The 16,609-nt window shown below is 45.0% G+C and overlaps 1 protein-coding gene across 1 annotated transcript; it reads right to left on the bottom strand.

Annotated features, from left to right (window-relative positions):
* Window positions 1-6,590: 6,590 nt before the first annotated feature.
* On the bottom strand, window positions 6,591-16,249 carry SLC51B (solute carrier family 51 subunit beta). Its single transcript, XM_055002862.1, has 4 exons — window positions 16,001-16,249; window positions 11,025-11,217; window positions 9,776-9,866; window positions 6,591-7,070 (listed from the first exon to the last, which is right to left on the bottom strand). The coding sequence occupies exons 2-4, from the start codon at window positions 11,167-11,169 to the stop codon at window positions 6,836-6,838; spliced, it is 471 nt and encodes a 156-aa protein (XP_054858837.1). The 5' UTR covers window positions 11,170-11,217; window positions 16,001-16,249; the 3' UTR covers window positions 6,591-6,835.
* Between the last annotated feature and the right edge of the window lie 360 nt (window positions 16,250-16,609).

The raw sequence follows: 16,609 nt of genomic DNA, 5'->3' as shown, positions 1-16,609 counted from the left end.
ACTGCCTGTTCCAAATGAGGACACTTTGCACAAAAGTCTCCAAATCCTTGATTCAGCACCGACCGTTTTGTGCGATATAGCCTCTTGTGTTTTCTACATGTAAATTTTACTGTAGCATAAGCTTTCGAGAATCAGTTCTCTTCATCAGATGCATGGAGGGTAAGAAGAAACTGGTCAGATATATATAGGTGGTGAGGGGAGTGGGGAGTAGATGCAATCAGTAGCTTCTGATAATGAAATCAGTTACTTCTGATAATGAGATAACCATTCATAGTCCCTATTCAATCCCAGCCTGAGTCAAATTTGCATATGAATTCCAATTCAGCAGCTTCCCGTTGGATTTTGTTTTTGAAAGGTTTCTGTTGAATTGCAGTGACCTTTAAGTCCTTGATGGAATGTCCTGATAGATTGAAGTGTTCTCCCACTGGTTTCTGGATGTTGCCATTTTCAGCGTCAGATTTGTGTCCATTTATTCTTTTGCGCAGAGGTTGGCTGGTTTGTCCAATGTACACAGCAGATGGACATTGTTGGCACATGAGGGCATATATCACCTTGCTACTGGACTCTTTCTGTTTTGCTACTACAGACTAACACGGCTAACTCCTCTGGATCTACATGTAAATGTAGTCTTTGGGATGAATATTATACAGGATGCAGACGTGGACCGCAGGATGTCTGTCTAAATGGTTTATGTGCACTTGGGGAAAATGTAAATGAATATCTCGGGGAGATCGGCAAGAGGATGGAACTCAGAGCAATGGGTTTAAACTACAGGAGGGAAGGAACTGGCTGGTCATTAGGAAAAACTTCATGTTAAGAGTAATTCATCAGTGGAATCGGCTGCCTACGGATGTGGTGGGTACAGTTGCCATCTCCAGGTTGGAAAATTCCTGGAGATTTGGGGGGTGGTGCCTAGGGAGAGCAGAGTTTAGGGAGGGGAGTAACCTCAGCTGGTTATAATGCCATAGAGTCCACTTTCCAAGGCAATAATTTTCTCCAGGGGAACTGATCTCTGTCAGGGAGATCTCCAGCCACCACCTGGAGGTTGGGAACCCTAGTAGTGGGTTGCCCCTCATTGGTAGTCTTCAAGGAGCAGGTGGACGAACAAGATTATTTGCTGGGTTGTAAAGAGTTAAGAAAATAAGCACTTTCAGAAGAGAGAGCAAAATCACTGATTTATTTCCCTTTCTTTTATGTCATGGGGGGGGGGGGGTGTAGGGTGAAAGCTTTAATTTCTATCTCAAGCTATGCGCCTTGTTTTTAAAAAATGACCTTTAGATATTGCCTTGCAGTTTCTGCCAACTATTGTGGAAAATATGTTAATAAAGGAAACTTTGGGAAAGCAAAGCGTGGGATCCTCTGTTTCGGTTTGCTTATTGGCACTGTAGTGATTTTCCTTCCCTGGTTTGGATAAAATTTATTCAGTTGTAGGATCCTAAACAGCACATACATAGGCTTGCACTGCGTACATTCAGTGGGATTGCCGACCATTCCTGTTTCGAAAGCAGAGTGGAAAAGAACACCGCCCGGGATTAAAGAAACAGTAATATAATCTATTTCAAGTGCTAGTGCTCCCAAATTCCTATACATTTACAACGTGCAATTCATACAACAAGATCATATATTAGATACAAAATGCAAAGCTCTAAGAACAAGGATCACATATTCCCCTTCCATACATTCCAAGGAAGCAGGATGCGAACTCCAAGTCCAAAAATGATGCTATATGAAGTGGATGTACTACTGGGAACTCATGAAAAAAACTTTAAAGAAATAACTTGTCTGTACTCTTTGAGAAAGATGCTTTGAAACGGGCCTTGCCAGGATCTAGACAACCCGTTAGAGGAATTATTTAAAAAGAAATAATATTAAGGAACTACCTGTGTGGTGGTTACAGTCATCTGGAGTGAAAAGAAAAAAACCTCTGGCAACGTTTCTTCGCTGCAAGTTGGACACACGGCGCTCAGGACCTCACAAACTGTTGGAAGGACTCGTGTCCGTACGGTGCTTTACTTGCATTTGCACTTTACATTGTTGCGCAGTATTCATATTGTTAGCACTTAGAGCACTTAAGTGCTTTATCAATTATTGAGGCAAAGCCTAGTGGTTAGCACCGGTGTAAATGGTTTTCTAACTGTGAGCAGGGTTGATGTCAAGTAGTTATATGGTTCAATAATCAATTTCTATATACTGTTACGTGCCTATACATTATTGTTAATAAAATTTTGAATACGTTAGTAAGTTTACACGGGTAACATTTTGTTTGTAGCCTTGTATTACCGCGTTTCTCTCTGTTGCTGGTTAACTCCAAGTCCAATAACAGGTAAGTATTGCGCTTTTTAGAGAGTACAAGTCTTGTTAAGTTCTTCTTTCCTGCTTATAGGTTTTCTTCAATATTCCACATGAGATATCCTGAAGGGTAGTAGCCCAAACTGGGGGCCGGCTGCAATGCCAGATTTCGTCTTCCGACTTCCTCGGGGATCACCGTATGGAGATTAATGATTTCAAATGTCTATTTCCTCATAGAACCAGGAGAGTGACGCAGATACTGTGATCTGGCATTGCAGCCGGCCCCCAGTTCGGGCTACTACCCTTCAGGATCTCTCATGTGGAATATTGAAGAAAACCTATAAGCAAGAAAGAAGAACTTACCGAGACTTGTACTCTCTAAAAAGCACAGTACTTACTGTGGGAATTAGCAAGTGTTTTCATTTCAGTCATGAAAGAGTTAAACTGTGTTACCTACTTAATTAGTAAACATACTTTGAATGTAACCATTAGAGTTTCAAATAAGATTCCCGCCAGAGAAAGGGGAGTCACTAAGCATAATGAAGTAGAATTAGGATTTTCTATTTGGCAGTTTGTTTATTGGGAGCAATTAATTAATGCTATGCACTGGAGTTTTATTGCTCTTTGTTCAGTTCACTTCTTCTTGTCTCTACTCTAAGTCACTTTATCTAGCAAGATGTAGTCAGCTTAGCAATTTATTATTTTCTCCAAATGTGACCCTGATTTTATCCTTTAGTAAAGTAATTTTACAGAGCTGCACTGGAGTGTGTTTGTGAATCGATTCTCATTATTTCCAATGCGGAATCTTTGCACAATCTCTGCTATATTTTCCTACACTTACCTGTTATTGGACTTGGAGTTGGCACCCTGCTTCCTTGGAATGTATGGGAAGGGAATATGTGATGCTTGTTCTTAGAACTTTGCATTTTGTATTTAATAAATGATCTTGTTGTATGAATTGCACATTGTAAATGTATATGAATTTGGGAGCACTAGCACTTTACAGTAATATAGATTACTATATTACTATAGTAATATTACTATACTACTATATATATTACTATGTATAGATTATATTACTGTTTCTTTAATCCTGGGTGGTGTTCTTTTCCACTCTGCTGTTGAGCTGTTGCTCCGGGATTTGCCCTGTTTGTTTGCTGACCATTCCTGTTTCGGCAGTGTGCTGAGGGTTCAAATCCCAGCTTTGCCATAGAACCTTGATCAGTGACCTTGGGCCAGTCACATTCACAGCCTAGCCTACCTCACAGGGTTGTTGTGAGGATAAAGTGGAGGCAAGGAAAACGATAACAGCTGCTTTGGGTCACTGCTGGGGCGGGGAATGAAATAAATAAGAGAATAGTAATAAGTAAAAAAATTGTATAGATTAGATTAGTATTTCCATTTAACCCCATTTATGTTCACTAACGAAAGAGCCAACTTTTCTGCAGTAGGGGAAGGGCAGTGGCTCAATGATAGAACATGTGCTTGGCACGCCAAAGGTCTCAGTTCAATTCCCAACATCTCCAGCTAAATGGATCAGGTAGGAGTTGATGGGAAAGGTCTCCACCTAAGACCTTGGACAGCATCTACCAGTAGATAAAACTGACCTTGATGGACCGATGGCCTGATTCAATATAAGGCAGCTTTGTGTATTCATGAGTTCATGTGGATTGTAAGTATGATAAGGTAACTGAATGCCATTAGATGATACTTCTAGGAGCCCAGAAAAAGGGTAGGCAGGACCTCTGAGGGTCTTTCCACGGGAACCCGGCAAACAGGCAATGCAGCAGTAATCTCTCCTTATAGACATATTTGTTGCTGTGGGAATGTGGAGCTTACTTACGTTTTTTTCTTTATGTGGCAGCGCCATCTCCTGAGCTAATTTTGCTAGTCTGTCCCCAGTCATTGGAAAGAGGATTGCCAATCAAAACCAGTGTGACAGCCAGTATGTGTAGTGGTTAAATCAGCAATGCTGATACCGTGAACCCGGGCAGATCATGAGAGGGAGGGCAGGAAGGGTTGCATCAGTGCTTAGTTCTCACATGCCCAGGGAAATGCCCATCACCACTTTGGGGTCAGGAAGCAATTTTTTTCCAGGCCAGGGATCCTGGTGGGATTTGGGGTTGTTGTTTTTTGCCATCTTCTGGGCATGGAGCAGAGGTCACGGGGGGGGGGGATGGGGTAAGGTAGTTGTGAATGTCCTGCATTGTGCAGGGGGTTGGACTAGATGACCCTGAAGGTCCCTTCCAGTTCTGTGACTCTATGATTCTAAGTGCTACTAGGATCTGGGAGACCGAGGTTTGAATCTTGCTCAGCCATGGCCGCTTGCTGGGTTATCTTGGGCCAGTTATATTCTCAAATTAAACAACCTTACAGGGTTGTTGTGAGGAGAGAATGGTGTAAGCCCTTTTGAATCCCCATTGAGAACTCAAATAAATGAATATGTAATTTGCAGATGATGAGCACTAGCTGCCCATGGAAGTACCCTAAGAGCCTGGGTCCTATGGATGCCTGAAAGGCCTCCAGGTACACCGAAGTTTGTTCCAGTGCAATAGTTGACTCTCAGTGGTCTTTTTGAGATCTGTTCTGTGACACTTGTAACCAGTGGTTTGTGGGAAGACTTGTGTTTTGTGGGTGCACTGTTGTAAGAGGGGGATCCTTGGCCATGCAGAAAGGAAGGACCACTCTTAGCCTGCTTTCAGAGGGTGACTTTTTGGGTGGTCAGGTATGTGGAAACTTGCATGCCGCACAGGGACCTCGTCAATCCAAATGGCAAATTACAGGACAGCATCAATTCAAACGGCAAATTATGGGCTAGCAGAAGCAGCTGGCCTGATAATCTTTGCTATTGCTAAACCAGTATGTTCTAGTGGATTAGCAAGATCTGAGACCAGTACCACCATAAAGATCAACAAAGAGTTTCTAGAATATCAGTTTTCAAGAGTCAGCCTCCTTTTGCCACATACTGACAGTTACTTCATCAAATCTTGCTCATCTACTGCAGACCAACATGGCTATCCATCCGAAACTAGTGGATTAGCAGTGCAATCCTAAACAAAGTTATGCCAGTCTAGACCCATTTATTTCAATGGGCCTAGACTGGAGTAACCCTTCTTAGGATTGCAGTGTAGGAGTAGGATGTAGGCTGGAAGACTTGGGTGACGTCATGATGTTCAGGTTCATCCAGGTTCGCGATGAAGCAATGCGCTGTCAGAGTGAAGGCAATTTATATCTCTCCCCCACCTCCTCCAAACCACCTGCCAGTTGCCGGAGTTCTGCAAGAAATCCTTGGCCAGTGTGAACCAGGAGCGGGCACTTCTCCACCTCTTTTCCGGGTGATGGACGTGTTGTCAAAGGGATGGGCAGCACGGGCAATGCCAGCAGCACCCAGCCTGAGTTCAGCAGAGCTGCTGTGCTGGCCAGGGCAGGAGACAAGGAAGCAAAAGAGAGTCCACGTTCTCCTTGGTCAAGGAACTGACAGTGTGGAGAAGCTGGTGGCCTGGCTATCCGTATAGCTACCTCCTGAGCAGGGAGAAGGAGAGAGGCAGCCCAGACCAAGGTTGGCTGAGAGCCAAGCTACAAGTGACGCCTGACACAGGTTGGACACTTGTCAGCTTCCCTCAAGTTTTGATGGGAAATGTAGTCATCCTGGTCTTACAGCTTGGCTCTCCGTTTAATTGAAATTTAAAGAGCGGCAGTCTATGGGAGGGAGAACATGCGGTCGGGAGGGGAGTGCGGGTGCCGGGCTCTCACCGGGCTCCCCCCTTCCCCTCTGCTGTGTGTGTGTGGGGGGGGGGGGGGTCTGTAAACTTCAGTTAAATGGAGAGCCAAGCTGTAAGACCAGGACGCCTACATGTCCCATCAAAACTTGAGGGAAGCTGACAAGTGTCCAACTTCTGTCGGGCGTCACTTGTAGCTTGGCTCTCAGTAAGCAGGGAGGGAGGGCTGGCTGTGCAGGCAGGGGGCAGTCAAGTAAGTAGCCGCCTGCATGCAGCTGCCATCGATGGGGGGCAGAGTGAGGAAAAGGCAGGAGGATCCGAGCCAACCAGCCAGCGGGCAGCCTCTCACTGTGCAAGCTGCCCCGGACGCCCCTCAGCTAAGACTGCTCCTGCTTGAACCAGCTCTGGGCCTATATCAAGGAGAGAGCCTCCTTCCGGGAGGAGCATGGGAGTATTTGGCCCAAGGGCTCCCCCGAAACAGAAACGGACGTGGAAGCTGATATAAGCCGGTAAGGCAGAAAAAAACTGGCTCAGCTGCTCTAACTTTCTCAAAGGAGGCGAACATAGCACACCGAAGCACTCTTGAAATGATCAATGTACACAATGTTTGAACGTGAAGAATGAATTCAGTGCCCGGTAGCACATGTAACATGAGGATGACCCATTTGCCAAGCCTCTCCCCCCCCCCCCCCATGCAACTCAGAACCAAAATCCCAACCTTTCCCTTTCCCGCTTTAGTTCCTGGATATGACTTTTGCTTGGTGACCTTGTCAAAAACGTAGGCAGCTTTCTGGGTGCCTGAGTGGGCGTCACTGTTTGAGAGCAAATCACATTTGTGGTTTTATATCCTCTTCAGTCAGGCCTGGATATAGAGGTGTAACGTTCCCATCCTTCCATTGGATCATCACCTCTCCCACGTTTTGGACTTTGGGAAGCAAATCGTCTGCAGCAGTTTCTGAGTGGCCGTCTTCCTTCAGAGACACAAACGCTTGCTTCATTTCTGTCTCGTCAGGTTGGGCAGCTTCGTATCCTTCGCTGTACAAGACAGTGGCCTTCCGATTCCTAAGGGGACAGAATAAAGGAATGGAATAAATGTTATTAACCTCAAGCTAATTTATGAGGCTGGAGAAATAAGCTTGAAAATACATGGGCAATACTAGACGACCTGTTACATTTGGGTCAACTCACACGATGTCCTTGGTTTTTCCACATGCCCCCGCCAAGGTCCTGCTGACCAGAGGTACCCTTAGAATCTCTCTACACAAGATATCTCACATGAGGATGCTCAAGTGTAGGGAGATGCAATGTTAGCCGGGAAGTGTAGTTTAAAAAGACAGAGCCAGCAGAGATCGTTCCTCAGAGGGTTTGTTAATTTCATCTTTGCTTCCCCCAAAGGGAGGTGAAATTGACAGAGCCTTCGGAGTTCTTTGCTCAAACCAAATCCCCAGGTATGCAGCTTCATTTGAAGAAGACCATGGCATTTGAGGTGAGAGGGCTTAAGACTTCCTTCCATGCCCTTTACCTGAACAGAATATCCCCAGAGAGCCCCTATTAGCCCTACAGGGGACTACAGATGTACTAATAGGCTACACACACATTTTTGCAATGTGGCAAATAGTGGCTTACGGGGGCATGGGGTTGCCAGCCTCAGATTTGGAAATTCCTGGAGATTTTGCGGAGGACCCTGGAGAGGGCAGGGTTTGGGGAGGGGAGGAACCTCAGCGGGGGATAATGTCATAGAGTCCACCCTGCAAAGGAGTCATTTTCTCCAGGGGAAATGTTCCCCATGGCCTGGAGATCAGTTGTAATTCCAGGAAATCTCCAACCACCACCTGGAGGTTAGCAACTGTATATGGGGCAAATTAAGGTTTAGAAAAGAGCACAATGTTAAGGTTAAGCCCCTTATCCCTGCACAGCACAGTTCTGATCCAGTCCAGAAGCAAGCTGGTCTATGTGAGAGCTGGCAGAAGTCTGCAGCACCCCCCCACCCCACACACACACACAAACCAGGCATGGGCCATAAAAGGACATTAAATTGGGGAAAGGTATTCAGCTTTGACATATAAGACTATCAGAAAGAGGCCCAAGCCATGATATAAGGGTTAAAGTTCCCCTCTGACCTCTTTAGCCAATCAGAGCAAGACAGTTTTTTTAGGCTTCATGAGTTATGCTGAATCATGCTGACTCTTCGAAAAGAGCATCCATACAGTGAAAGTCACGTGGGCAAAGACTGGCTCAAGACAAAAGCTATTTTGGGTACAAGGACAAGGAACACCTGAGGATCCAAGGTAGAGCAGAGGAACTGTTAGACCATATATGTCAGCAGGGTCATGGAACCACCCATGTCAGGGTGCCACTGACCAATCAGCTGTGCCAGAGGGCCACTGACCAATCAGATCTGGTCAGCTGGCAACTGATATATATTCACCCTTTGCCTCTTCCAACACCAGTGCCGGCTGGATCCAAGCCAAGCATCTTGGCTGCTTGGCTTGGCAGCAGTGTGGAAGAAGGCATCGTCTTTGCCAAGGGGCAGGTCCAAGGCAAGAGGTCCCTTGGCCTAGTGTGTTCCTGGTCGCCAGTCACCTTCCAGGACAATGTGGCGCACTGGAAATGTTCCCCATCTCCCCCCCCCCCCTCAAAGAACACTGAACTGTCATTTGGTGAGAGTGGGGACGATACCTACACCCTACCCCAGCCATCAGTCCCCAGGATAATCTTTTCTACACTTTCCCCCCCTCCAGCTCAGCTTCTTAACTGCATAGCATCCCCCCACCCAAGTTTTTCCCGCGGTTTTTCAGACCACTGGCAAATAGGGTTACCAACGCTGGCATGGGAAATTCCTGGAAATTTGGAGGTAAAACCTGGGGACGGTGGAGTTTGAGGAAAGGATGTCATGCTGCCCTGCAAAGTTGCCATTTCCTCGAGAGGAATCGGTCTTTGTACTCTGGAGATTAGTTGTAATCCTGGGAGAACTCCAGGTCCTATCTGGAGGTTGGCAACCATATTGTTAAACAATACCGTAGGTAAAAGCAGGAAACAATGCAGTTAATAGCTGAGCTGCAGCAAAAACGGGATGAAGAAAAACCCACAGACAAACAGATCTTTCTATTGGCCATTGGTCTGTCGATCCCCGGTCTGTTGATCCCCATTTCTTAGACTAATAACCCAGGATACAGAAGTATTCACATTTGGGGTGAGGGCTGTAAGTGACTGGACAAAAGTCTTTTCTGATATTACTTTGGGGGTATTGAACTGTGTGTGCCAAGACTGAGTGCTATCCATGATTTCCAATACGCACAGTTGTGATTTTGTCTGAAATGGGCACAATGTGTATTTTCAAGAAGAACCATATTTTAAAGCAGCTATGCAGATGTGGAAGGATCATGGGTAGCATGTGTTCCCACCCCACCCCCAAGGCAAAGTCTACAAAAGACTAGATCTATATAGAAATCTAATAAATAGTTACATAAAATGGATGTGCTGTAGATACCACCAAGAGTGTGCCTACAGGGGAAGTTTGTGCTTTAAGTTCCTTTTTTTAAAAAAAGTTGTCTGTATTTTGAGGCCAGACAACGGCTGCTTCCACACACGTTGGATAATCCACTTTCAATACTCTTTAGTGAACATTTGGAAGTGCTTTTTCCAGGTGTGGAACAAAAAATCCACTTCCAAAGGATTGCTAAAGTGCATTGAAAGTGCATTCTTCAATGTGTGTGGAAATGGCCAACCTCTCTCTTGCAGCAATTAAGTCCTACCTTCCCTCTTACCTGTTTGCTGTGACATTGATCATCAACAGTATAATGCCTAAAAACAGAACCGCCGCCGAAAGGGCTAGAATGCAGTAATTCCATGCAGAAGCTAGGAGAGAGCACAGGTTGAAGGGCAAGATGAGTCAACACCTCAGGCTAGGCTTGTTCACCCCTCTGCTCCCCCTCTTAACAGCATTCCTTCCCCCACCCGCCCCTCAAGGTTGTTTCTCGGGATTGTGCCTGTTAAATGACAGGTGAAAGTGCAGAACCTTAGTGGTGCTGAGAGGGGGAGGAGGTGCCCATATACTGTGCCTGTCTCCCCCCCACCCTCCACTGTGAGCCAAGCTACAAGTGACACCTGACACAGGTTGGACACTTGTCAGCTTCCCTCAAGTTTTGATGGGAAATGTAGGCATCTTGGTCTTGCAGCTTGGCTCTCCATTTAATTGAAGTTTATAGAGCGGCAGTCTATGGGAGGGAGAACATGCGGTTGGGAGGGGATTGAAGGCCGGGAACAGTAAGTAATTAGGAAACTTCCTTTATCTAATCAAAGCGAAAATGCTCAATCAGTGCTCACAGTTATTACACTCATTACACCCATAAATACATATCAATGAACATACAATTCAAATACAAATACAAAAGAATAGTCCCGTGTTTTCAAAGGAAGCAGAATAACAACTCCGAGTTCAAAATGCAAGGTGTCAGTATTTTTATGTCCTTTTTAGATGTTCTAATTTTCTGTCTTTTTACTTTTTGCAGATGTCTTCAGCTTATTTCCAGAACTAGGGATCCACAGAGATGAATGCCCAAGCTGAGGCCGGCTATTGATATGTATTTATGGGTGTAATGAGTGTAATAACTGTGAGCACTGACTGAGCATTTTCGCTTTGAATAGATAACGGAAGTTTCCTAATTATTTACTGTTCCCGGGTGGTTTTCCACTTTCTGGTTGAGCAATTGTGCCGGGAATTGCCTTTCTGGTTTGTTACTTGATACAAGCTGGCAGCCACAAGGAGATTGGCCCAGGTACGACCCAGAAGCGATATTAGCTAGAATCAATGCATCATATCTCATGGTCCAGAAATCATGTGGGATGGATGGTCCATGCCTGAGTGGCCCTTTAACAAGCCAGCCCACCATTCCTAAAAGGTTGCCAGCTGTGGTTTAATTTCCCTCAGACTAGGGAGAAAGGCATCCCCAAGTGGATGGTTGTTTCCAGCTCTACCACTGAATCTTAACAAGCAGAGGTTGCTTGAGAACTTACGATCTTCTGTACGGAAAAACCAGATCAACTCCTGAAGCTTCTCTGGACTCATCAAATCCATTTCGGTGTTGATGCTTCCCTCTGAGATATCCTGAGGCTGTGAACTGAGGGCTACAGAAGAAAGCCTGTGTCGGTCTGCATCCATGGCTGGCCTGGCAGGGACCGCAAAGACAGTGTCTGTCTTGAGTTTCAGCTAGAAAGGAAGATGATAAATAATTTTATATAATAATTGCCAAGTATCCAGAGGAAGTAACACTTTTATCTGATCAGCATTTCCTGATTAGATCCTTTTAATTGTTGATATTTGTATATGTGATTAATCGTTGATACTTGTACATTTGATTCACTTATTTACGTCAGACTCTTTTATGTGTTTTAATTGTAATGGCCTTTGGCCATAGACAATAAACTCTACTACTGCTACTACTATAATATTGCCAAGTGTCCCTGATCTGCGGCTATTTAAATCCAAAGATTGGAGCCATGAACGGACAAGGCAGATCTTCCTATACACCTGAAAAGTGCCCGAGGTTTGCAGAAAAGTAAGAAATCTCCAGGAATTACACCTGATCTCCAGGCAACAGAGATCAGTTCCCCTGGAGAAAATGGCCACTTTGGAAAGTGGGCTCTATGCCATTATATCCCACTGAGGTCCCTCTGCCCTCTCCAGGTCCCCCGCCCCCAAATCTCCAGGAATTCCCCAACCCATAGTTGGCAACCCTATCCTCCATCCAAAATGTGCTCCCCACACTATTACTACTAAATGGAGGCCCGTTTATTTTGCTTAAAGGCTGTGTTCTTAGGGATATTTACTGTGCAATGCTAAGCGGAGTTATGCCCTCCTAAGTCCATTGAATTCAGTGGGTTTTGATACAGGGCTGCTGACTCTAGGCTGGATTCAGAGGAGTTAGGTGCTACTTGACTCTAGGCTGGGAAACTTCTGGATATTTGGGGGGTGGAGACTGGGGAGAGTGAGGTTTGGGAAGGGGACGAAGCTCAGTCGGGTATTCTTCCATTAAGTCCACCTCCAAAGCAGCCATTTTTCTCAAGGGAACTGATTTCTTTGCTACGGCAATGCTAGCCTCCCACCTGGAGGCTAGCGAGTCTACTATGAGTCCATCCTTCAAAGCAACCGTTTCCTCCAGGGAAACTGATTTATGTAGTCTGGAAATCAGTAGTAATTCCAGGAGATTTCCATACAACATCTGGAGGTTAGCAACCCTACAATGTTGTAACACTCCAAAGAATGGCACTGTTAATTGGGAGCGTGTCTTGCTGAACTCTGTGAGTTTTATTGCTTAGTTAATATTTATACCATCAGGCTGTACGGCTGCAATCTTGGGTAGTAAGACCCATTGAACTGAAAATTCCTAAGTTTTAGCTTCATTCTTAGAGTCTCTCTACATTAGACATCTTACACAGGGACGCTCAAGCGTAAGGAGACACAATGTCAGCTGGAAAATATAGTTTAAAAGACTGACCAAAAGGCTCTGTCAGTTTCACATAGCTCCTCAGAGGGTTTGTTAATTTCATCTTTGCCTCCCTGAAGGCTCTGTCCATTTCACCTCCCTTTCTGGAAGGTGAAGATAAGATAACCATCTGAGGAGTGATCTCTGCCAGTGCTGTCTTTTAAAACTATGCTTCCCAGCTAACATCCAGGCAAAGAGTGCTGCTGTTTTTTATATGATGTTTTAATGTTATAATATGGAACGTTTTAATATTATTTTAAGGTTGTTCTCCACCCTGAGCCCGCTTGCAGGAAGGGCGGAATACAAATATGATATAAATAAAATAAAATAAACATTGCATCTCCCTACACTTGAGCGTCCCCATGTAAGATGTCTCGTGTAGAGAGTTCTCACAAATAGGAAAGGAGACCTGATTCTTAACAGTACCACTTCAGAGAGGGGATTCAGATGTTGTGGTAAAAAAAATTCTCAGCTCATAGAAAACTCCATGTTAGGTAGTAGAATTCAAGTCTAGCCTTTTCCCTGACACTCCTGTTTTCTATGTTCAGGGAATTTATTCTGGGACGGGGGGGGAGTATGAAAGAATATTCCATCCTATGAGCCCCCTTCCAGACTCTGCAGTGGTTCAACCCAGGCAGCGGTTGTTAGCAGTCAGACCCTTACTCACGCTGAGAGGGCAGTTTCTATATGAAATATCATAAATCCGTTCCTCATATGCCATAAATCCCAGGCACTCTGCCCAAGGCAGAATGAATGCCAACTGGGCAGTAGCTTGGAAAATTATCAGAGTATGAGTCAGAGGTGGTTGACTGACTGACTGTCGCCTCAGAGAGACACAGAGATAATGAGGATTCCTGAGAAAACCCCTATCTAAGCTCATCGAGCCTTCCTATACCTCCCCTCCCCCATTTACCCTAGTCAAAGCTGTTCAGAAAACCTGAGAGCTTTTCCCATCCGGTATGTACCAGGTCATCAAGCAATATTTCCCCCTATAGTCTATCCCAGAGGGTCGCTTCAAGCTTCTCCCAAGTTATTGTTCTACCTCAGGAGACAGCCATTAAGCCATTGTTTGGGGCAAAGATGTCCATCTTGCCCCAGGGAATGTTTTGCTCTAAAGCCCCTGGGGATGGGCGGTATATAAATTGAAAAAATAAATAAATAAATAAATAAATAAATAAAATTAGGCTCCCCAGCTATGTACTCTGTGTGTGTGTTCTGAGACCCATCCATGCACCCCCAAATTCGTTTGGGCCTTCCCTCTTCTTCTGTCCATGAAACACTGGTCGTTTTGCTGCTTCCACGGACCTCTGCTCTTTGAGAAATTGCTTTCTCTCATTTTCCTCCCTGATTTTCTTAGTTAGCCTTGTATATGTGCTGTTGTATTCATGTTATTACCCTTTTTATTTCTCTTTTAATAAAAAAAAACTTTCATGTTGAAGATCTGCCTGATTTATCTGAGAGTTCTCTACGGCAATAATCCCCATAAATATTGGTGGATATTCCTAATTACTCCCTCTCGCTTGCCTCCTTAATGTTAATTCTCCCAGCTAATTAAGGAGACCTCCTATTTGGGTAACGCAGTGTACCTGCTCATCTGACATTAAAACAAATAAGGAATCTGCCTTTTATGATGAAAGCACCGACTTGTGTTCTTGCCATCTGTGACGTAAGGCATGCAGCCTCTCGGTCACCGACCTTCTTAATCACTTTCCCTCTGCTTTCGGTCTCTTAATAATTCAAAGTTCACATTTCATGGCCATCCGCCCAGGCAATATCAGGGATCTGAACACAGGCTGCTTGCCAGTCTACACGAGTTGCTATGTCAGAAAGCATTTCTGGAACTCTGCCAGCCACAATAATGATGTTGGTTCTGGTCATATGAATGGGCCCTCCGATGGTCCCTCCTTTCCTATTCTGTTGTGCTGACAGTCCATGATTAATATACCTGAGTATAACCATTTCCAGATGTTACATACAGTGTACTGAGATCCCAGTGACATCAGAAGTGTGCTGGCCCTCAAAGAGGAAATGTGGTACAGTCAGGGCTTTTTTTCTGGGAAAAGAGGTGGTGGAACTCAGTGGGTTGCCAGCACAGGGGGCAACTCTTGGTGCGAGGTGGTGCCCCTGGTACCACATGTACGCGCGTGAAGTGCACACATGCTCCTAGGACCAATGATGTCACTTTGGGTCAGCTGGAACAAGGGGGGAGTTTTTAAAAGTTTAAATTGCCCTCAGCAAAAATGGTCACATGGCTGGTGGCCCCGTCCCCTGATCTCCAGACAGAGGGGAGTTTAGATTGCCCTCCGTGCTGTGGTGCGGAGGGCAATCTAAACTCCCCTCTGTCTGGAGATCAGGGGATGGAGCCACCAGCCATGTGACCATTTTCAAGTGGTTCTGGAACTCCGTTCCACCATGTTTCAGCTGGAAAAAAGCCCTGGGTATAGTAGTTAAAGTGTCAGACTAGGAGACCCAGGTTTGAATCCATACTTTGCCAGCTCATGGAAGCTCGGTGGGTGACCTTGAGCTAATCAGACACTCACAGCCTAACCCGCCTCACAGGATTGTTGTAAGGGTAAAATTGGAGGAGAGAACTATGTAACCTGCTTTAGAGTCCCCGTTGAGAAGAAAAGCAGAGTATAAATAACGAACAGTGAAATCCTAAGAAGAGTTACCCCAGTCTAAGCCCATTGATTTCAAAGGAGTAACTCTGCTTAAAATTTCACTGTAAATGATCTTTCTTATCTGCATGGTCACCATGTTGTCTGAACAGGGGCAATGGACATATTTATCATGTGCGTACAGCTTCAGTATGTATGATCCAGAACCTTGAAAACGCAAGTGCTCATTTTGGGCATACTGAAGCTGTACATGCATGCAAAATATTCATGTTTTCCCAGTTCAGCCAACATGGTAACCCAGTGCATCAGTAGGATCTAAGCATGGTTGGGACGATCCTTGAGATCTGTGGATGTAACATCTGAAACGGGTTTATATCTCCTATCACTGGGCTAAAGAGGTTGGGTTACTTGCGGGTTCCTTTTAAAAAGTCCCACCAGCATGCTCTCCGTTTTATCCTCACTCACACCATGCAAAGTAGCTTAGGCTGCAAGAGGCAAAGCAATTGAACCAAGGTCACTTGCTTTTTGGACTTGAATCCAGGACTCCTCAGTCCAACACTATTTACTACACGCAATACTGGCTCTTTTTTCAAGGGCTCTCCTTGGGCCATGACTGAGCCAGGGATTCCCAGGTCTCATCCCTAGAACCATTTTTCAGTACCTTGAAAGCTGCCAAGGAATAAGAGGCCAAAATGCCTCTGAACATGGGCAGAATGCATTACAGTCCCCCTCTGAAGTACCACAGTTAACTCCCACAATCTGGTATTGAAAACCAGAGGTCCAGATCCAGGCACCCTTTCTCTTAGAAACCAGCCCGCTGCCCTAAAACATCTTTTTGACTTAATATATTACCTGCCTCCCCCCTCCAAATGTTTAAAAGCAAACTTACGAGAAAATCTGCAGTTTGTGTTCAGAGGAAGGGAAGATCGTTTTATATTAACACAGCTGTCCAAAGAAAGTCTCACTCGGAGCTATTTGGTGCATCTGGTTGATTTGCTGGTCAGTCCTGAGAGTTCATTCCCCGAGTTGTAATATTTGCGGCTGCTCAGATGCCCTGGCATTCATTCCCCTGTTAGTGTGTAGCATAAACGCGTTCACAAAGTCCCTGAACCTCCACACCTACAGCTATTCAAATCTCACACACTCAGACAAAGGTGAGTGAACTCTTCTTAAAGCAGAATTCTCAGGCCTTGTCATTTATTGACTGGAGTGTCCAAAGTGACATGCAACTCCCTTCTTTGAGAAATCAAAAAGGACTTTCATGCTATCGTGAAATGAAACCATGCCGTGAACTTGGAACGAGGTAGACGGCTGCACTATCTTTTCACTTCTGCTGATAATTTTCTGTACAACTTCATCCTCCATGAATGAACAATTTGTTGCTTATAAACTCGTGGCCAAAGTGACGTAAAACAAGGGACTTTCAAAAGATAAACTTCTCAGTGGAAACAAGGAACCATCAAAAGATGAGCTTAACAATGGAGATAAATGTAAGATA

Source organism: Eublepharis macularius, chromosome 18, assembly GCF_028583425.1.
Source record: "Eublepharis macularius isolate TG4126 chromosome 18, MPM_Emac_v1.0, whole genome shotgun sequence".
Classification (NCBI taxonomy): Eukaryota; Metazoa; Chordata; class Lepidosauria; order Squamata; family Eublepharidae; genus Eublepharis; species Eublepharis macularius.
The sequence above is the reverse complement of the archived record's forward strand: the minus strand, read 5'-3'. Positions and strand labels throughout refer to the sequence as shown.

Bases quoted from the DNA above. Each gene is read 5' to 3' on its own strand.
- SLC51B (XM_055002862.1), bottom strand. From the start codon at position 11,169: ATGGATGCAGACCGACACAGGCTTTCTTCTGTAGCCCTCAGTTCACAG. The intron at 9,867-11,024 runs GTAAGTTCTCAA...GCTCTCTCCTAG, and splicing joins GTTTTTCCGTACAGAAGATC to CTTCTGCATGGAATTACTGC. The intron at 7,071-9,775 runs GTAAGAGGGAAG...CTGTCCCCTTAG, and splicing joins ATCAATGTCACAGCAAACAG to GAATCGGAAGGCCACTGTCT.